Source organism: Lingula anatina, chromosome 1 (assembly GCF_051362555.1).
Source record: "Lingula anatina isolate TDL-2025a chromosome 1, LinAna3.0, whole genome shotgun sequence".
Classification (NCBI taxonomy): Eukaryota; Metazoa; Brachiopoda; class Lingulata; order Lingulida; family Lingulidae; genus Lingula; species Lingula anatina.
This window is the reverse complement of record NC_141767.1, coordinates 49777237-49795387: the sequence shown is the minus strand read 5'-3', so window position 1 is coordinate 49795387 and position 18151 is coordinate 49777237. Positions and strand designations below refer to the sequence as shown.

General features: G+C 37.4%; 3 protein-coding genes across 3 annotated transcripts; 2 read left to right on the top strand and 1 right to left on the bottom strand.

Moving 5' to 3' along the window:
* Nucleotides 1-4667: 4667 nt before the first annotated feature.
* LOC106163978 (uncharacterized) lies at nucleotides 4668-9499 on the top strand. Its single transcript, XM_013541726.3, has 2 exons — nucleotides 4668-5491; nucleotides 7989-9499. The coding sequence occupies exons 1-2, from the start codon at nucleotides 4770-4772 to the stop codon at nucleotides 8179-8181; spliced, it is 915 nt and encodes a 304-aa protein (XP_013397180.1). The 5' UTR covers nucleotides 4668-4769; the 3' UTR covers nucleotides 8182-9499.
* A 1279-nt stretch (nucleotides 9500-10778) lies between these two features.
* LOC106163948 (cation channel sperm-associated auxiliary subunit theta) lies at nucleotides 10779-12251 on the bottom strand. The gene has a single exon (XM_024074841.2). It carries the CDS (start codon nucleotides 12246-12248, stop codon nucleotides 11619-11621), a length of 630 nt encoding a protein of 209 aa, XP_023930609.2. The 5' UTR covers nucleotides 12249-12251; the 3' UTR covers nucleotides 10779-11618.
* Nucleotides 12252-14193: 1942 nt separating this feature from the next.
* Nucleotides 14194-17204, top strand: LOC106163944 (uncharacterized). Its single transcript, XM_013541665.2, has 5 exons — nucleotides 14194-14383; nucleotides 14601-14780; nucleotides 15558-15737; nucleotides 16638-16863; nucleotides 17048-17204. The coding sequence occupies exons 1-4, from the start codon at nucleotides 14320-14322 to the stop codon at nucleotides 16853-16855; spliced, it is 642 nt and encodes a 213-aa protein (XP_013397119.2). The 5' UTR covers nucleotides 14194-14319; the 3' UTR covers nucleotides 16856-16863; nucleotides 17048-17204.
* Nucleotides 17205-18151: the final 947 nt, after the last annotated feature.

Sequence of the window (18151 nt, the reverse complement as noted above, 5' to 3'; positions counted from 1 at the left end):
CTCATCGAATGTTCGTTTATGTATGTCTATTTGTCGTTGGTAAATGAAGTTTCCTGCTGTGAACGCTGCGTGCTAGCACCGCTATAATGTCGCTGTGTGATATATGACATTCAAGAAATATGTTTAAACCGATACAGCTGTAGTCTATATCAGCGCCGGTGCCATATAATAAAGGAAGCAAGCAGTTTAAGTGATAAGTGCGGAAATAATGTGAAGAAAATTACCATTTCAGGTCAAGTAATGTGTAAAGAATTTTTGATTACTTCACGCCCCTGAACTGAGCTTAGGTTTCCTTTCCTCAACTGAGGGATTTGTTGGTTGTTCTTTTCAGAGGTTTTTCGAGTGAAATCGTTTTCCCTAAATGTCCAACTTGAGATAAAGCCATCCACTTCTATGAACGCAGGAAGGAATGTATATATGCTAAAAATTTGTCAAAGAGTGTTCCTGTTGCTGTATGCTAAAAATACCGACATCGATGTCTTAATAATTTGGATCTGTGAAGAGATAAATACGTTTACTTATTTTTATTAGATGTTTTGAAAACACTGATCATAAAATAAAACTAACAGATGGCAATGCTATGGACAACAGGTTCTAAAACAAATGACGTCAATGCAGCAAAAATATGACTTTAAAAAGGTGTTTAACATTATTCGCAAGACGGCAAAATAGGGTGACCTTCCAAGAAGTTTTATTAAAAATACTATTTATAAGGTCAAAAGAAACGCCAAACAGCTGACAGATTGCATAGGTTAAAAAGGGCATGACGCACTTGTTATACCATTTATTTGATAAACGATACCAAATATCTGAGGAAGTCTTCATGTAATCGATATCTTATCTTACTCTAATCTTATCTCACTATACTTACACTTTTTTTTTTATCATTATACTCATCAGAAAATATGGTTTTGTGTCATCTTTCCGTATTTGCGATTAAAAAATCTCCTTAAACCATTAACGTCCTTTTATTCTTTCTTTCTTTCTTTTTTTTTTTTTTTTTACAAGCGTTGTGGCATTGGTCAAAGTCTGCTTTTACAATAAATCCTAACACCTGCTGTGTTTTGATTATTGAGATACGTTCAGAGTTGATCTAACCTGGTGCAGAGCTGGTCTAACCCAGTTGTTTTCTTGAAAGAACGATTAATAAAAATCAAAAGAAACACAAAACAGCTGACAGACTGCGAAGCTTAAAAAACAGTTTGTGGCACTTGTTGAATCATTTATTTGATAAATAATATCACATATCTGAAGAAGTCTTCATGCACTCTTTTTGTGTGTTATTTTTACGCTTACCAGAAAACTTTAACCAAAAACTTTTGCATTTTGACAACAGCCAAGGTTTGCTTTTACACCTGCTTCCCCTCCCCTCGCCCCCGGAACTGGTACAGAGTTGGTCTATCCTGGCACATAGCCTCGTACTCAAAACCCATATTCTTACATTTGGGATCCTATTCTAATTTTCTATTATCCCCCATCTAATATACCCCAATGAGGAAAGGCTGAGGAAGGTTAAACAAAGTAATATGCCCCACTGCGGTATTTTGTCTGACATTACATGTTTGGACAACTTAAATGGCGGGATTTATATACTCCCCTAACAAAAAAAAGTGTCACCCCACAGCATTTATGTACGCTGCAAGCAGGGTAACCTTGTAACAACTAGGTAACCGATCATCATGTAAATTGGGGATGTGAGCAGTAAAACATTGCCCTACCTAGTTTGATCACTGAACAATCCCAACATCAATTATATTTTTAATATGCGTAGAAATATGCATAGAAAATGTTTCATGACATCAAGGCACTTGACTGCATCATTTCACCAGAATAAGGCAAATCATGTCTTCTGAGTCTACCGCCAGAAGACGTCTGCACAATCGCTCTTATTTTGGCAGGATTGCTGTTAAGACACCAGTGATCACCATCAGGAACCGTCTACATCGAGTCAGATGGTGTACCAGAATTCTGGGATGGACGCGACCCAGCAACAATGTTACTGTTCTCAGATGAAAGCAGGTTCAGCGTTGTCTGAAGTAACGGATGTGGAAGGATTTGTAGAACAGCTGGTAAGAAATATCTTCCAAGTTTTCTGCCTCTGGTCAACAGGACGGACATATCAATATCCGTCATGGTACCGATTGTATGGAGTGTATCTGCTGCCATGCTGTAGCCAAACTAGTAGTGGTCAACGGGAGCCTTTATGCAGAGCAATACATCTAAGAAATGGAAAGGAATTCTGTCGTGAATGTCTTTATGGACGGTGACCACCCAGCTATGTTTCAGCATGCTACTCCACGTACAGCCAATGCAAGAGGAGGCCAGCGAAATCCCTAGATCAGTACCTCGTTGAGAATGTGTGGGATAAATTCGTAAAAATCCTTGTAGAAGTTGAATAAAAAACATTTGCTTATGGCTTTATTTCTGTATCATTTTACGCATTGCATTAGGGGTTACCATGAAAAATGTACCCTGCTTAGCATTATAAAAAAACTACCCTCTACCAGGGTGGCAGATATTATAGGCAAAATTTCCAAAAGCCAGAGAATCCATGAACGTCTATTTGTCTAAAGACATATCTGTGAATATCTTGTGAAAAATCAATCTGTCGCCCCACTAGAGGGTAATCAAAAACCAACCAGCTAACCGTAAGTTGCACTCTTTTTGAATATATCACATAACACAGCAAATATTGCATTAAATGAGATTGCTTTTTTTTTCGTTAAATAAATAATCTTCACGTTCTGTACAATTCTATGAGCAAAACTTTGCATGCATCACGTTAAAAAACGTACTTCTTCTTTCTGATTGGCGTAACCTTTGCAACAAAAAAGTCAAAACATTGGGGTCATGCCATAAAGATATTGTCCTATGTCTGCTCATTGCTTGAAATATAAGATGAATTTAAGTTTAGTACAAATTAAAGCCTTGTTGAAAGTTTTCTACTCTGTAGCCTATTTCACAAATAACAAAATATCACTCCTACGTGCCTTAGGTCATTTTAATGAAAAAATGTTTAAGAGTGTGTCTGTGTGTTCGACTGGGTGTCTGATATGCGTCTGATCCTCGTACGCACATTCGCACGTGCACGTGCAGCATCTTGCTTCGTAAAAGGTAAAGTGAGCAGAAACACAATGCTACATCAAAGAACATTAAGGTTAAACAGAAGTGTGTGCACTGCAGCGATAATTGCATTTCTTTTTAAAACTTGTGTAACCTGTTCTCGTTGTTCACATGAAATAGCTCGCTTTTAACTTGCAATTGTTGTTTGCTCATGTAAAATATGTTACCAGTAGGGCCTACTCGAAACATTTTGGCGTCTTACCCGTCTCCCAATCACCCGCCCTCAGAAGAGCCAACGGACTCATGTCATTAAATACCATTTTGAGTGAGCCTTTCTTGATAAATGTACATCCACCAGCCCCCCCCCCCCCTCAGGCACCCGTCCCTTCATAAAATCCAATGCAATGTAGATTTACATATCCACCATAATATTAACACTGAAATGCTGTGTGCTCACAAACAGACCAACGTAGACAAGAACAAAATGTGCAAGTATATGTCAAAATAATTAAAATAATTCGAAGGACCGGAGTATTTGTTTACCCGTATTAATCAGCAGCAAAAGAAATGTTATCACTCATTCGTAGCTGGAGGAAAACACACGCTTATCTGAAGGACATGGTTCTTACTTTGCACTATTTTCTTTTGAATTTTGATAAAATACTTTTGAACAACCTAGAACCCTGTATACAAGGATCCTAGGAACAACTTACGGAGTTGTTATATTGATGTTCCCATACTTATTTAGGTGGAGGAAATGCAGCAATTTGAAACTACTTACTTTTTTAGGGACCGTCATTTTTTTATAATCCAGTTTCATTTACCTTTGTTTACGATAAAATGATCTTTTCTCTTTGCTTTTCTCTTTGCCTTTTTGCCTTTAAGAAGAGACCACGCCCCTCTTGTGTAAGTTTCATGTTTAATTTGAATATTTGTTGAGCGAACAATGTGTAGGAACAGCCCTCAGCTGCAGCCAAAATTCCAAAATGCAACTCTGTTAAGTTAAGTATGACAGTATAAACGCCCAGGAAGGTAGAGAGGGCAGGTTTATCCTTAATGAGAGGCTTACTTAAATCAATAGTTCTATAACAAATATTACTGTGACGGCTCATTTTATCTTTTTTTTTTCTTTTTTTTTTTTAGGAACAAATGTTATATTCTTTCTTCCTTCTTTCCTTTTCCCTTTCTTCTTTTTTCTTTCGGAAGTTGTGGAGGAAATTTAGTTCAAAGGTAGCGTATGATTAAGCAAAACATGTATAAAGATATTGGGACTACTGTCCTCTAACATAAGGTAAAACATTTGACTTTTTTAAATGTTTGACATGCTTATTGTGTATTTTTACAATAATCCTTCGTCAGAGTGTTTCAAGCATCAATATTTACAACAAATTCATTGTAATTTCACACGAGTGACGTCAAAGGGGGTCTATAAGCTACTGCGACTGAGAATAACGGAATAATCGATATACGACATAGATTATTTAAAACATACCGCAAGAGGTCATTTTCCGTCTGCTCAATATTTCTTGCGGTTACGTTTGTTCAAGGGGAACAATTGACATCAATCCCAGGTGGCAATGCGGGCTGTTTTCTCACACAGCCTCTTATAAAAGCCGAGTCTTTCAAGACAAGCAGACGCATTCGACCGTTCGACCAATCCGTGGCAGATAAGCCAGCCCTGCCCACGAACAGATCAGTCAGCCATTATGACCGTCCCTAATTTGTTTTTTGTGTTAATGATTTATTTCATCATACCTGCGGCGGGTGAGACAAGTCAAACAGCCAGACACCAGACGGAAAACTACGTGTTGAGAAGTAAATCAGGTTCAGAGAACCTTATTCGAGTTACTTTCAACGGCGTGTTAGCGGCCGAAACGACTATTCCAAATATAGAGGAACGCGGACTGTTTTACAGACAAATCTTCAACGGAAAAGAAGTACTTCAACTTCTCTATGACAGTAAAACAAACATAAAAGACTGTGATATTTCGAAAGAAAAGAATGACATCAAACGTTTCTTGGATAACTTTAGTGGTCAACATGGTCAAACCAACGTGTCCAGAGAATCCATCAGGGATAGGCATCACCTAGAATCTCAAGTTAAAGACCTGATCAACTTTCATCGCCTAAGAAAACAGTGTCAAGCCTTTCACAAACAACGAGGTGACGACATGGATGAGTCTCAATATTATACTGAACGCACTGACAGTCAACGTCGAAGTAAAAGAAGTCTCTTGTACCCAGGTACGAAGTGGTGTGGCAAGGGAAATACAGCCGATGACTTTCACGATCTGGGAGAAAGTCGTGATACTGACAAGTGCTGCAGAAAACATGACCACTGTAAATACACCATCACCAGCTTTCGTAGGAGGTGGGGTCTATTTAACTACAGATTCCATACAGTTAGTCATTGTGATTGTGATGAAATGTAAGTATCGGCTCTCTCATTCTCTATCTCTCTCTTGATATGCCGGCCGGCAATATGTTTTTCCCATTCACACAATCCTACATTGTTGTAGCTCTTCCGTGCTCTTGATCTATTCCCACAATTTGTAGGTCCATAAAAAACATTAACAGTGCTTACTTGCCCCTGGCTGATGTTAATGACTAAGGAAATGACTTTGTACTGCCTCCGGCCTATCGTGCTTGCAGTAGACGGTACTCGCGTAAGGGCTTTGATTTCATGATTTTATCAAGTTTAAGTTAAGACATAAAATGGGAAGACCTTTATCTATGATTAAACATTTCCAGAAAAAATATCACAAAAATTAATGAAATAAAAATCATCACAGTTGTTCAGTTCTTCAAACAAATTTAAAAGGTAAAATATAGTAACTTCAAAATTAGAATGAAAGGTTTTCTTTGAAAAAAAACCCAGACATATACTACGTGAGTCTTATAAAAGAATACACCAGCTAACGCGACTCGGGTTAGAGGGGTCTGGACGTAAGCCAGCAGGCCTTAGGCCAAAATTTTCACCTCCGCTGGATCCGGCCAGTCGGTAACAATCGCGGGGAAAATCCATATAACGGGACACTAGTTAAATCAGGGAACCTTGCCAAATCCTCCAAGATGTTTTATTAAAAAGTCCCTGCCTCCCACTTAGACAGACTTTCAATAAACATTGTTCAATAGAACAAAATATAAAAGGCCTTGTTGACATTTGAGTGCAGGTACGCACGGTATCATGAGAGGAGTGTATTGTAGATTTTACTTTATTCTATTGTAACAGTCTGTACCGTTGCGACAACATTGAAATCACTTCACTTGGCGTTACATATTATATTGCATAGGTGTTTGCCGTGTACTTAAAGTATCAACAAAACATGAAAAACTGAAAAAATCAAGTCCAGGGTACTGGACGAGGAAATAGGCTGAGGGAGTAACATAGTAAAGACGATTTAAGTTACAAGCTATATGAGTCACCCGTGCAGATAGGTTGGTTAGAACTAATAATTGAAAAAACGTCCAAATTTCCTACTAGCTTTGAAAAGGCTGGGCACGTCAGCACACCTAAAACTATAGAGCCCTAAGATGACCTGCAGAAGATTGCGTATTTCCTCAATGCCAAAGTGACCTCAAAACCTACCCTTATCCACAATATTGGTCAATTGTTAGCGTGTGACGGGTTTTGCTGTGGAATGAATAAGAGCAAAGTTTTCCGGATGTTTTGTGTTAATGTATATTCGAGACACAAAGGTTTTCGTCAGATTTAGAATTGTCAAAATATTTTGAAACTTACGGCATAGTAATTTTGTATTGTAGTTTGTAACCGCATTCAGCATCAAGTGTTAGGTCGTCCAAAATGTAAAGCAGACAAATTTTAGTTGCTGTCCGCAAAACAATGTTGAATATATAAAGTCACTGTACCTCTCGGTTTATCAAATGGGAAGCAATTATTTTTTTTTTTTATTGTGCGCTGATTAAAAACCTTTATGAGGTTTTAAGCATAGCCTCTCGTGCTGATTCAAATGATATTTTATCATACTTTATCATTTGACTGCGTGTACTGGTATGGACGTCAAAGTCTGGTTAAGAAATTGTCCGAAGTATGAGGTCAACTTATGTAGGCAAAAGAAAGAAAGAAAGAAAGAAAGAAAGTATTGATCGCGATGTTGTCTTTTACGGGTGTTTTAAAGTTATCCACCTAAAAAAAGCCTATCAATCCCAGATTGTCTAAATTTTGACGACATATTTAAAAGCACTCTCTTAAAATTTAGCCTACGGTTAGAGCGACACCCTCTCAGCTTATCTCTTGTGACCCTTATGCAGGTATATAATTTAGATAAACCGCTATATTTATAGTCTTACAAAGTGAAGCATTATGAGTATCATGTTACACTTTAACATATAATATCTACAAGTCAACCTTAAACAGGTCGGACCAAGTGAGCTGTTCCACGCGCCTAAAAAACCATTGAACCTCACAACCAGAAGTTAATATTCCTATATAGAGATTATATGGCATAGTATACGATTGTGTTCCACTTTCACTGGGCCTCCGTTTGATATAATGCCGTACATGCATATTTCTTAACATGCGCATTGAAATGTAAGCAAGGTAATAAATTATTAGATATCTAAAAAGGATGATTGTTCAAGTTCGCGTATACTTTTTACAGCACATGAATAATGCATGAGAATGTCATGAATGTTAATGATTTTGTCCCGGGGATTTCACATAAAATCAAGAGTACAAAGCACAGCGAGGGTAATACGTATTTTTGGTTGAACGCATTTGAACAATTCTTGATATTTCGTGTAAAAACAATTGAGAAAGACAAAGGCAGCCTCTATCGTTTATCAATTGGTCTTACAAGCTGCAGATTCCTCCTACTAAGAAGTTTTAACATTAGGTTATATATTCAAAACATTAGATTCAAGCTGACTCATTTTTAAGTCATACATTATGATTTTATTTTCAGATTCAGAAATTGTTTAAAAAACAGCAGAAACAACATTGCCGATATGGTTGGAAGAATGTACTTCAATGTTATACAAATGAAATGCTTCATTTTCAAGAGAGAGCGTGTGTGCAAGAAAAAGTCTTGGTGGGGGAAGTGTATCAAGTATGGCAGACGTAAAATAGCATACATCCGATCTCCAAGGACATTTTGAACCAGTTAAAAATATTAAAAAAGAAGAAGAAAAAGACAGTAGCGCCACACTGCCAGTAGGATTAGAAAAAGAGGCCGAGTCATCAAAACACCAATAGAACTGTACATGCAAACTCTCGCCTCAGCCACCATCAACATCAGGGACATATAGTCTGCACAACAATGCAAAACTGAATACGATTTTTAAAAACAAGGCAAGAACACTAGTGCAAATGTAATGCTGTGAAATCAGCGTCGCTGCGTGAAGACAAGACCTCGCTGAGTGTGTCACGCTTTGGGAGCAAACTGCTTTTATCATCTGTGATCATACTCCGGTTGACCCGGGGATAAACGAACAAGAGCAGGCTACATATCAAATATGGCACAAAGCCGACTGCCTGTTAATTTATTTGGTCTGGCTTCCTATTGTTGAAAATAAGCAAAGTAAGCCTAGATTGACCTTGTAGTTATCAGTGTATGTTTTTTTAATGTGGCGTAAAAGATACAGGCCTACCAATAAGGCTAGACAAAATTGATAAGGTAGCATAGAAACTGGTAGACAACACGTCGGTAGACAAAATCTATTATTGTGTTTGATACATGCGATTTTAAAGAAGCATAGTAGCTTAATTTTCTTTGTTCAGTTGTATGTTTCTCCCACTCACCAAACCAATTAATGGCTTTTCCATTTGAAAACTAAAGGGCAAAAAGAATTCTGATTTCCCCCCAAATTAGGGTCCGTTGTGCCCGTTAACTTTTTCAACAGTTTTGTGTGGCCTGATCGTAAATACTCGTTCGCATATTGCTTGCTGTATAATGTTGCATACTTTGAGTTATGATTTTGGCTTGTCATTTGTTATTTGAAGTTTGTATTTATCGTGTGAGCTTCTGTAAATGTGTTTAAAGTGAGGGTGTTATTTCAGAATGTTATACTCCACTAACACTCAAGAAAATTACAAGGATCTAAATGCGATATTAGGCAATACGTGGTTATTTACATAAGCAATGTTACTTCACTGTGCAGCTCATTCTTGAATAAAAAATAAAAAATGAGATGGAAACAATTAGCTACTATTAGTTAATAGATTGAGCCACTTAGTTTTAGAAAATCAACAGTTTCAGAGTATAAAAGTGCAAAATATGCGAGTCAGAGATTAAATTTAATACCCCTCACCTGCCACAGCGCAAATTTCCATTTTGTTTCAATGTTTTTTTTTTATTTTTTTGTTTTAATGTATTTTCACTGAGAATTGTAGCAGGCCGACTTACAACTCGCCGAGCAAGCGGCTCTCTTGACGTATTTTAATAAAATACAAAAAAAATGGTATTTGCGGTTTAAATGTTGTTGTTGGTGTTTTGTTGTTATCAAATATCTGGGACCGTAATCACTGATATTACGACATGATACACGATTTCTTTGGCAAAGACTCAGCATCCCGGTCTGTAAGTGCTGCTGGTCGTATTTACTGTCAACATCCCATGAAAATGAAAATGACAGTATTTTTAATAAGAGAGGCTTGAAACGTTTTCTGATTTACAAAAGGGTTAATTTTGCCGCTTTATATCAACAATACAAAATTCCCAAAAACCTCAACAAATAGAATTGTTCATGCCTAAATTGTCATAAGTAAATTGCTAAGACTAATATTTGTGTTTTGTGATAAAATTTAAATGAAAATAGAAAAAGGAGTTTGCAACAAGCGCATCGGCTGAGAAGGAAGATGGTTTCTAAACAATATTTCAGGAGCAGAACTTAAATCAGCTATCAATTTCTTAAAAACTATCCACTGTCTTATGTGAAACCAGTCATTCAGTTTTGGACTTCATATGAATTATAATTTATCCTAACAGGTCAACAGGTATGGTGTAAGAGCTATTGATTCAAAACTTTAAAGCGACATAGACAATACTAGGAAGTAGAAAAACAATATCTCTTAAAACTATAATGGATGTCTTTTTGGCTATTAAAGCACGGGACATTTCCCCATCCAACATATTCACAAACTGAGTAACGAAATTTCGTATACAGGGGAGGAGGGTTACAATGCCAAGCGACAGGCAGAAGAACTTGACGATTATGGTTGCAAGAGGACTAACCCGGTGAGGGAGTAATTGTTTATATTGCGGTTGTTGAGCAAAATGTAAGACTCGCAATTATATTCATGTTTAAGAAGAGGGTCGAATAAATATCTAAAAAATTGTGTTTCTATTATGGATCGCACCTAAAAATATGTATTTTATCTACTAATGAACGCAATGGATACTTTAATCTTTAAATTGCTTCTTTATCTCCTGGAAATACATCCTCTGTCTTTTTCTTCCTCGGTCTGTTACAGGCGTATCCTCAACAGAAAAAAACACATACCCTCCATCAACAAAGATGTTAAGTCAAATGAAACTTTGGTCACAATAGACGATAACATCTATAGGCCTAACTGTATACTGAATCTACAGCAGAAACAAAATGTAAAAACAAGAGTAAGAATAAGTAGAGGGAAAATCTCCCGGCATTCAAGGCATGGTAAATTAGATGTTTACTACAAAAATGAATAAATAAATGCCGTGAAAAAAAGCAACATTTTAAACTAAATATACGTGTAGTTTATAAATAAGCGACCAGGAATGTTCACTCTCAGATATAAGAAAGGGGTAAGTTATTGCCTTTCAGTACGTCTTTCGTCTGGTTTCACTTCTGGAAAAAAGCGAAAAATTTGACATTTTAATTTGTTTTTTTATTTCACATCCAACGATTTTCCTTTTTCTTATTATTAATCAAAATCATTTCACAATAAATTCAAAAACCGATGTATTCTTTATACCAATATCACATGAAAACATATCGTGTGGTTTCGATTGCGTTAAAACCATCCCAGTGCAGAGATTAAGTACATAGGCATACAATACGCACTAGCATGAACGCAAAAAAATCATGAACAAGGTATACACTCTCCAAATCCGTTGAGAAACCGATCTACGAACATTTTTTCGATCTCTAAATTTCTATTTTCACTGTCAGTGTCACAAGTGAAACACGCCTGTCTCTATTTCCGTTATGAGAGGGACTCTAAAACGAGCTCATACAGTAGGTCGTAATCCTGTAAACGGTTTAGATATGATAGACCCTATATATTAATGACTAAGAGAATAACGATGAAATTTACGATGTAAATTTTTGCTGTATAAAGGTCTAACGCTCTCTGTGTGTCTCTTTATGAAATTACCTGTATGAGAAAGCGATCATTCGTTAATGGATTGCTGTTGGTATAATGCTCAAAGGCTAGGGTTTAGACAAATAGAAAACACAAAGGAATACACTGTTGTAGAATTACCGGGATAAAAAAAATTGACAATTCGTTAACTTTGTGAACTGCTGTTAGCCAAAGACATGCTCGTGTACCCCCAGCAATCGTACCATTCTCCCTTCTTGCGCAGCACTTCATTTTGGCGAGAACGAAAGCCCTATACCAATATTTCAGATTCAGTCGAAGCGTATGGGCACCGATGTCGAAGAATGTGGTGTCTAGATTTGTCAGTATAGTCAAAATAGTTAAGATCCAACCGGGCGGCCAAGCGCCTAGCCAGTTTTCGTAATTTTTCTACATTTGTACAGTTAGACGTCAAAGATTCTTCTTCGATTTGAAAACCACCTATGACTACTTGCAGGTATAAAACACCTGTTCCGCCACTTTGCCCTTTCAGGCGTATATAAGCATTGTGATAATGTCCTCGATACACAAGCTTTTCCTTATTAAAAAATTCATACATTTTGTCGTTGGGTTTCAAAATTAGCGTTCTCTCTTCACGATAGTGAAATGTGATTGCTAAAGATCCTATCAAACCGATCACATGTAAGACTATAAACTGATCTATTGGCGCGTTCATGTACATAGTACATGCCAGTAAAACAGTCAAAACAATTCCCAGGAGACCCAGCCAAAATGTGGGCACCTTGCTCCTTGCACGCTGGAAGATCCCAGGGCCAACTTCTTCAAACGGGTAGGTTGGATTGTTATCAAGGCGGCGTTTGAAGATATCCTCCGGACGCTTTAAGATACTGACATTCCAGGTCGTAAATATGCCTACTATCATGATGGCTAGACAAGGTTAGGTTAGGTTTGAAAACACTCTGCAATAAAAGGATTTTGTAACGCTGGTTATACAAACAAACATTGTAAAATATAAAGGATATTACGCATGAGAGTCGCAATCTCTTGTAGATAGGCTAAAAGATGCTTATAAGCTTTTCATACCATTAATGTTTTTCAAAATAGTTGCATTGAACAGTTAAGATGGTTCTCTCTCTCTCTCTCTCGTATTTCTTGGTGAAAAAAAAAAACACTCTAATACAGCAAAAATTACCTGAACTCATTTTAAATACACCATACAGAAGGTTATTGACCACAGATCTATGTTATATGATTCATGATTCTCCGACTCCTTTCTACGTTATCGGACTCTATCTTTATTGTGCTGTTGCGTCTCGTCGACATCGTCAGAAAACGTCGTCGCGCACACGGCAGCTCGCGCGCTGTGAAGAACGTCTTGCGAGACGAAATGTATATATAGCATTTATTTATTCACGTGATATGTGAATATATAAATCACCCGGTCTCATGGGCCTACAAGTCACCTAACTTTGCGCATATATCAAAAACAAAAAGGTCCCTACAAGTCCACATAGATGTAGACTAAAATATCCAACAGATTCAAACAATACCTATCATTTAAATTTGAAATCAACACCCCTTTTTTCAGTTCTGCATCATTTGAAGTTAGTTGTTAAACATGTTAGTCTGGGAGCTAAAGCTAAAAATAAGAGTGGAAAATCCAAATATATACTCTAGGCCCCAAAACAAAAAAGACATCTAAATTAAATCCATTTTCAAAAATACTTCCAATAACAGGAGGTCGATTAATCCAGGTGCAAGGAAAAAGGGTTACGTTTTTATTGCCAGAAAAAAAATAGATAATAACGTGTAATGAATGAATGTGAAAGTATTTTGTCAGGTAATAAAGTGAACTCCAAACTGCGGAACAGGAGTAAGCGGAAACGGTGATAGTAATATAACTAGAAGGAGCGTTTTGGCAGACAGACTTTTATGGGTTGACCTCAGCACGCAGTTGATATGAATGTAGGTATTGAATACAAATAATCTGACTGTTTTTTTCAGTGACATCTGCTATTTAATGGTCTTAATTCGTTAGAGTTATTGGTAACATTTGATGATTTCATCAATAAAAAAATCTGTATCAGTCCAAGGGTAAAGACCATTTCCATATAAACCTAACTACATATGTACTACATATGTTCTTAGTTCCTACATTTGTTGTCATTACTTTGCTACTAACATCCTCTCTTATCTATCTGTCATGCTGGAAAAACGTGACCAAGCATTTTTATAACGCCGCACGCATTTTACGCATAATATGTAACGCAAATGACGCCGAGACAACAGCAGTTATCAATTAGATATGGTAATATATATAATGTCTTTATTAGCTTTGTAACCTCGGAACAACAGTTGTGTGGCCAAATGCTTTCAGTTATGTTTACATTTCGGAAGGGCGTTTTCAAATTTTTAGTAACTGCTGCGGAGTCGCCAATTCCGAATAATTATCATTCTCTAATAAACCCATGGCAATGAGAAAAAACCGAGGTAACAGACAAAAACAATATAAATAAAAATTAAAAACTTGTCATTAGATTTGAATATTACTATTAACTAATTACAATAGCAAAAGAAAAAAATATAATTAGCAAGCAATATATCCAAACTTTTTTACGATGTCGAAATAGGGCCTATCTTAGAGTCAGTCATTTAAAACAATATGATGGCTATTTTACTGGCTCAACTTTGCAGTTCTGTGCAGTGAATCACCTTCCTAAAACATTTATTGCTAATAACAAGAGTTCGGATAGGAATTTATGCGATATTAATGAGCGAATCTTTAGTGGCTTTTGGTGTGCTGTCGACAACAAGCGTTCTGGCCTCGTGACCCGCCTTGCCAGCTGTCATCCCATCTGGTCCAGCATGGAATGTACCGAGCATACCTTGTTGTAAGTCGGGGCACACCTCAACGGTGAACCGGGTATAAAAGCACCAGCCAGCTGCAACTGCATCAATTCCACTTGCGCCTGACGATCTCATTCTACAGCATCATGTACGCAGTTGTCTTCTTTTGCCTTGTTGCGGCAGCGTTTGCTGATCATCCGAGCGGTTATGGTAAGTAAAATTTAAACTTGAAGCAAGTAATACCAATTGAACCAACTGAAATTTTCCTTAGCATTTGCCTACTCGTTACGTGTATGTAGAAGTATAATGTGTTGGACACCTTTATCCAGTGATAATTACTTGCATCACCTGGCTACATAAATAGGATTAGATCATATTAATTCATATCATCTGTCAAAATGTTTCACTATATTTTGTAACAAATTAGGGACACGATGTTACGACTGCAATTATGCGCCATCGGGCTACTCTAAGAATAATTATGGATGGTCCAAGGTGGCGGCCGGAACCGAGCTGTGTGCCCTTACCAGACCAAGTGACGGAGAACAACTAGACCGATGGAACTGCGACTCTGGTTACTGCTTCATTCGCAAGGACCCCAACGGCTGTAAGTAATATCAACATAGAATATAACGTATTTGTCTTTTTTAATAGTTAGTTTTTACAGTTTCCAGAAAACTCTAATATGGAAAATGACAACTGAAACTGTTATGAATTCTAAAAACGTTATTTGCAAGATCGATATTCTTTGCGTTTAGCTCGTTCTTGCTTAGGCAAAGAAATGGGTGTTTCGACAGTTAAGCATTGTGTCTTCAAAAATACAATCATCATCAGTTCGCCGTTTTTTAATCGAATAGCCTCTGCCTACATTTTGTAGTAGAAAAATTACTTAAAAATATGAAAAAAAATGAAGGAACCGGAATGGTTAAGTAGGAAAACGCTCACAAGAGATAGAGGCGGTTGCGGTTTCAAATTTGCGTCCGAAATATTAGATACGAAAATTCCCGAGATACATAACACCCGGTGTCCCCTCGCTAAACGATAGGCGAATATAGGTACAACCAAGTAGGAATAGGTGGTGGGGGTTCCTGAACATAATACAGTGTATACCCAACCATGTGCCGATTCATGGTCCACAGTTCTGGTTACATCTGGCCAGGGAGTTGGGAAAAGAAACAAACATGAAAAAAAAGAATAAAAAGCTTAGAAGATCAAATGCAATAGCCCACGGAATGAATTGATATGAAATATGAAAATTGAAAACTTCGACTGATCGTCAGACGCAATAATCGAAATGAAGATTAATCACTTACTTATATCCTACTTTCAACTATCACACTCAGGAAAGAGAACATAACTAAGTAATCCTTTTCTTTTAATCTAGTGGTCTACAGAGGCTGTGCTAACCGGGAAAACCTGCCAATTGACGTTGATCCAAAAGTCCAGTGTCAGTACCAGGGCTCCAAAATGTACCAGTCTTTGTGGTACTTCTGCAAGGGAGATCTCTGCAATGATGGTGCGCTCGGAGACAAGGACAGGTGTGGCCACGGATCTTACAAGGACTGTGAGTATTTTCTTTACTTTCACTATAACGTCATGACGTCTTTTAAGAAATAAATTCTGTTATATATATAAGTTAACAAAAATGTTGAGCGTTAAACTGGATTACGTTTCGTTCTAGGGTTTTCATAAATGAAGATAAATGGGTCCATGCTTAATCCGCATTTCATAAAGTTAGTGGGGTTTTCTGTTGTGACGTAGCTCGAACATTCCGTGATCAGATCGGAAGAGTTTAGGATGTTTCTTTGTCTTAAATACTTAAAGGGATAATAACTCTTCGTATGAAATCTGTATTTCACAATAAAAACATTGTGAATGACTCATAAAAATATAATATATTCTGTTTTCCCCACAAAAACGGCTGTTATAGCTATTATTCTGATATCTGAGCTTGTCTATAGACCACGTGACCTCCATTGATGGCTATACTCTTAAGAGATTTTAACAAAAAAACAAACTTTTTAGAAAAAAACCAGGGACTAACTTTGAATGTAAAAATGGATTCATTAACCATTGGTAAGTACGGGAAAATTGTTGTTTACTCCAGGAAAATTCATTTTTTGGCCGAAACGAAGAGTTATTATCACTTTAAGTGTTTTCAAATTACCGAAATTCTATTTCGAAATAGGAGTGTTGCTTTTTTCAGTTTGTGAAAAAAAAAAAAAAAAAAAAAAAAAAACGAAGACGATCGAGGCACTCCGTACAATAGCGATCTGATCATGACAAAAGACTGGGCATGTAAAACCAATCGATCCAACAAATTCACTTTTGAATCTAAAATCATACCCCAAAATGCTAATTTTCTCTATGACACCCTTCAAATGAACAAACTTTCACTACAAATTACCTCGTCTTGCTCCTACATCTTGTAAATAAAGATCAATGTATTTTTCTTTCAATCCAGCATTCTGCAACCCATACAAATGCAAAAACAACCCATCCGGCCTGTTCGCAGACCCATACGACAAGAACGGGTTCATCCAGTGCGGCTGCGACTTCCAATACGGACAGGCATGCACATGCTGCAAATCTTTCAAGTTTAGCTGTCCAAAGGGAAGCACTTGGGATGACGGGATCAAAGCCTGCGTCAACGCCCAGCGCTCTTATGCACCCGTTCATTAATTTCAAAGGTATCCTTTGTGTAATATTTCTTATAACAATAAATAAATGAATAAGGCAATACATGCGGTTTGTTTTAAAAACGTAAATACATCTCAACAAAGAAGTACCTGCATCCAGATTTTTACGGGTTAACCACTCCTCAAAAGCTGGGATTGTATATAAAGAATGCTTAACATATTTTTTTCTTTTCAGTTTCAACCACTGCTAAGATCCAAGAAATGACCACGTGATGCGATTAGTTGATTCAGCCCTTGGGCAGACCTAAGATATTGCTTACTCGAAATTTGATATACTCAGCTTTTTATATTAACACTCTGCGGTTTGAATAAATGCAACTTTCTGAAATTTTTGTCGGACTTCCATCGTTTTGTTACGAGATTGATAATATGATTGTCTGATTTTCACATTTGAACCAGTGTGACAGGAAAGTCCCGGGTCCCAAAAGTGATTCTTGTAGGTTAGGGTTTGCTCGAAGTATCAGAGTATGTGTATGGGACAAATAACAACTGTACAAAGTGTTGTGGAACGGGCTACGGTTACTACATGTAGCGGACTTCCATACCTGTCACACCAGATTGCCACCTAAAAACCTCCCTAGAAGTTCAAAGTAAAATATTTTTGTTGTTACATGGGAAACATGAAATGCCGGATAGCAACCTGGACAAGATAATACCCGTGCATGGGCAATCATTGGTTATTGGAACAGTGTGTACAATTTTCGACCTCAATATTTCATTTTAACTCCAAAGACTATTTAACTAAGTACCCAGTGAATTCGTAAAAATCAAAGTCGGTAAATCACCTATCATGTCAGGGGTACAGTAGCGGATTTAGAGGGGAGGTCGGGGTCCTGACCCCCCCACCCCCCTTCGATTTCTGGTCCCTTCTTGAAATTAGAATTTTGACTAGTTGAATCATAGTTCTAAACCGTACCAAATGGCACCGCTCACCCTCTAAAATACCAAAATTTTTCGGGACCCTTCATCGGGCCCCGAACCAAACTCCAATTGGAGGGGGGGGGGGGGGGGGCTTCGCATCCGCGGACTCCTTCAAATAATCCTGGATCCGCCCCTGCATATATACGCTTTTGAAAACGTCCCAAGGTCATATTTTCCACGCCCAGCGACATTTCCTGCAAAGCTACGGCCTTAAAATGATCTCACATAAAAGTACGCAATATCGGCATTTCTTTCTGGAAAGTACAGGCTAGTCGTTTTGAATTAAATATCTAAAATGGTATAAAACATTAATTCCAAGTGCAGGGATGGGTCCAGTAATGATTCGTGTGTAGGAAAA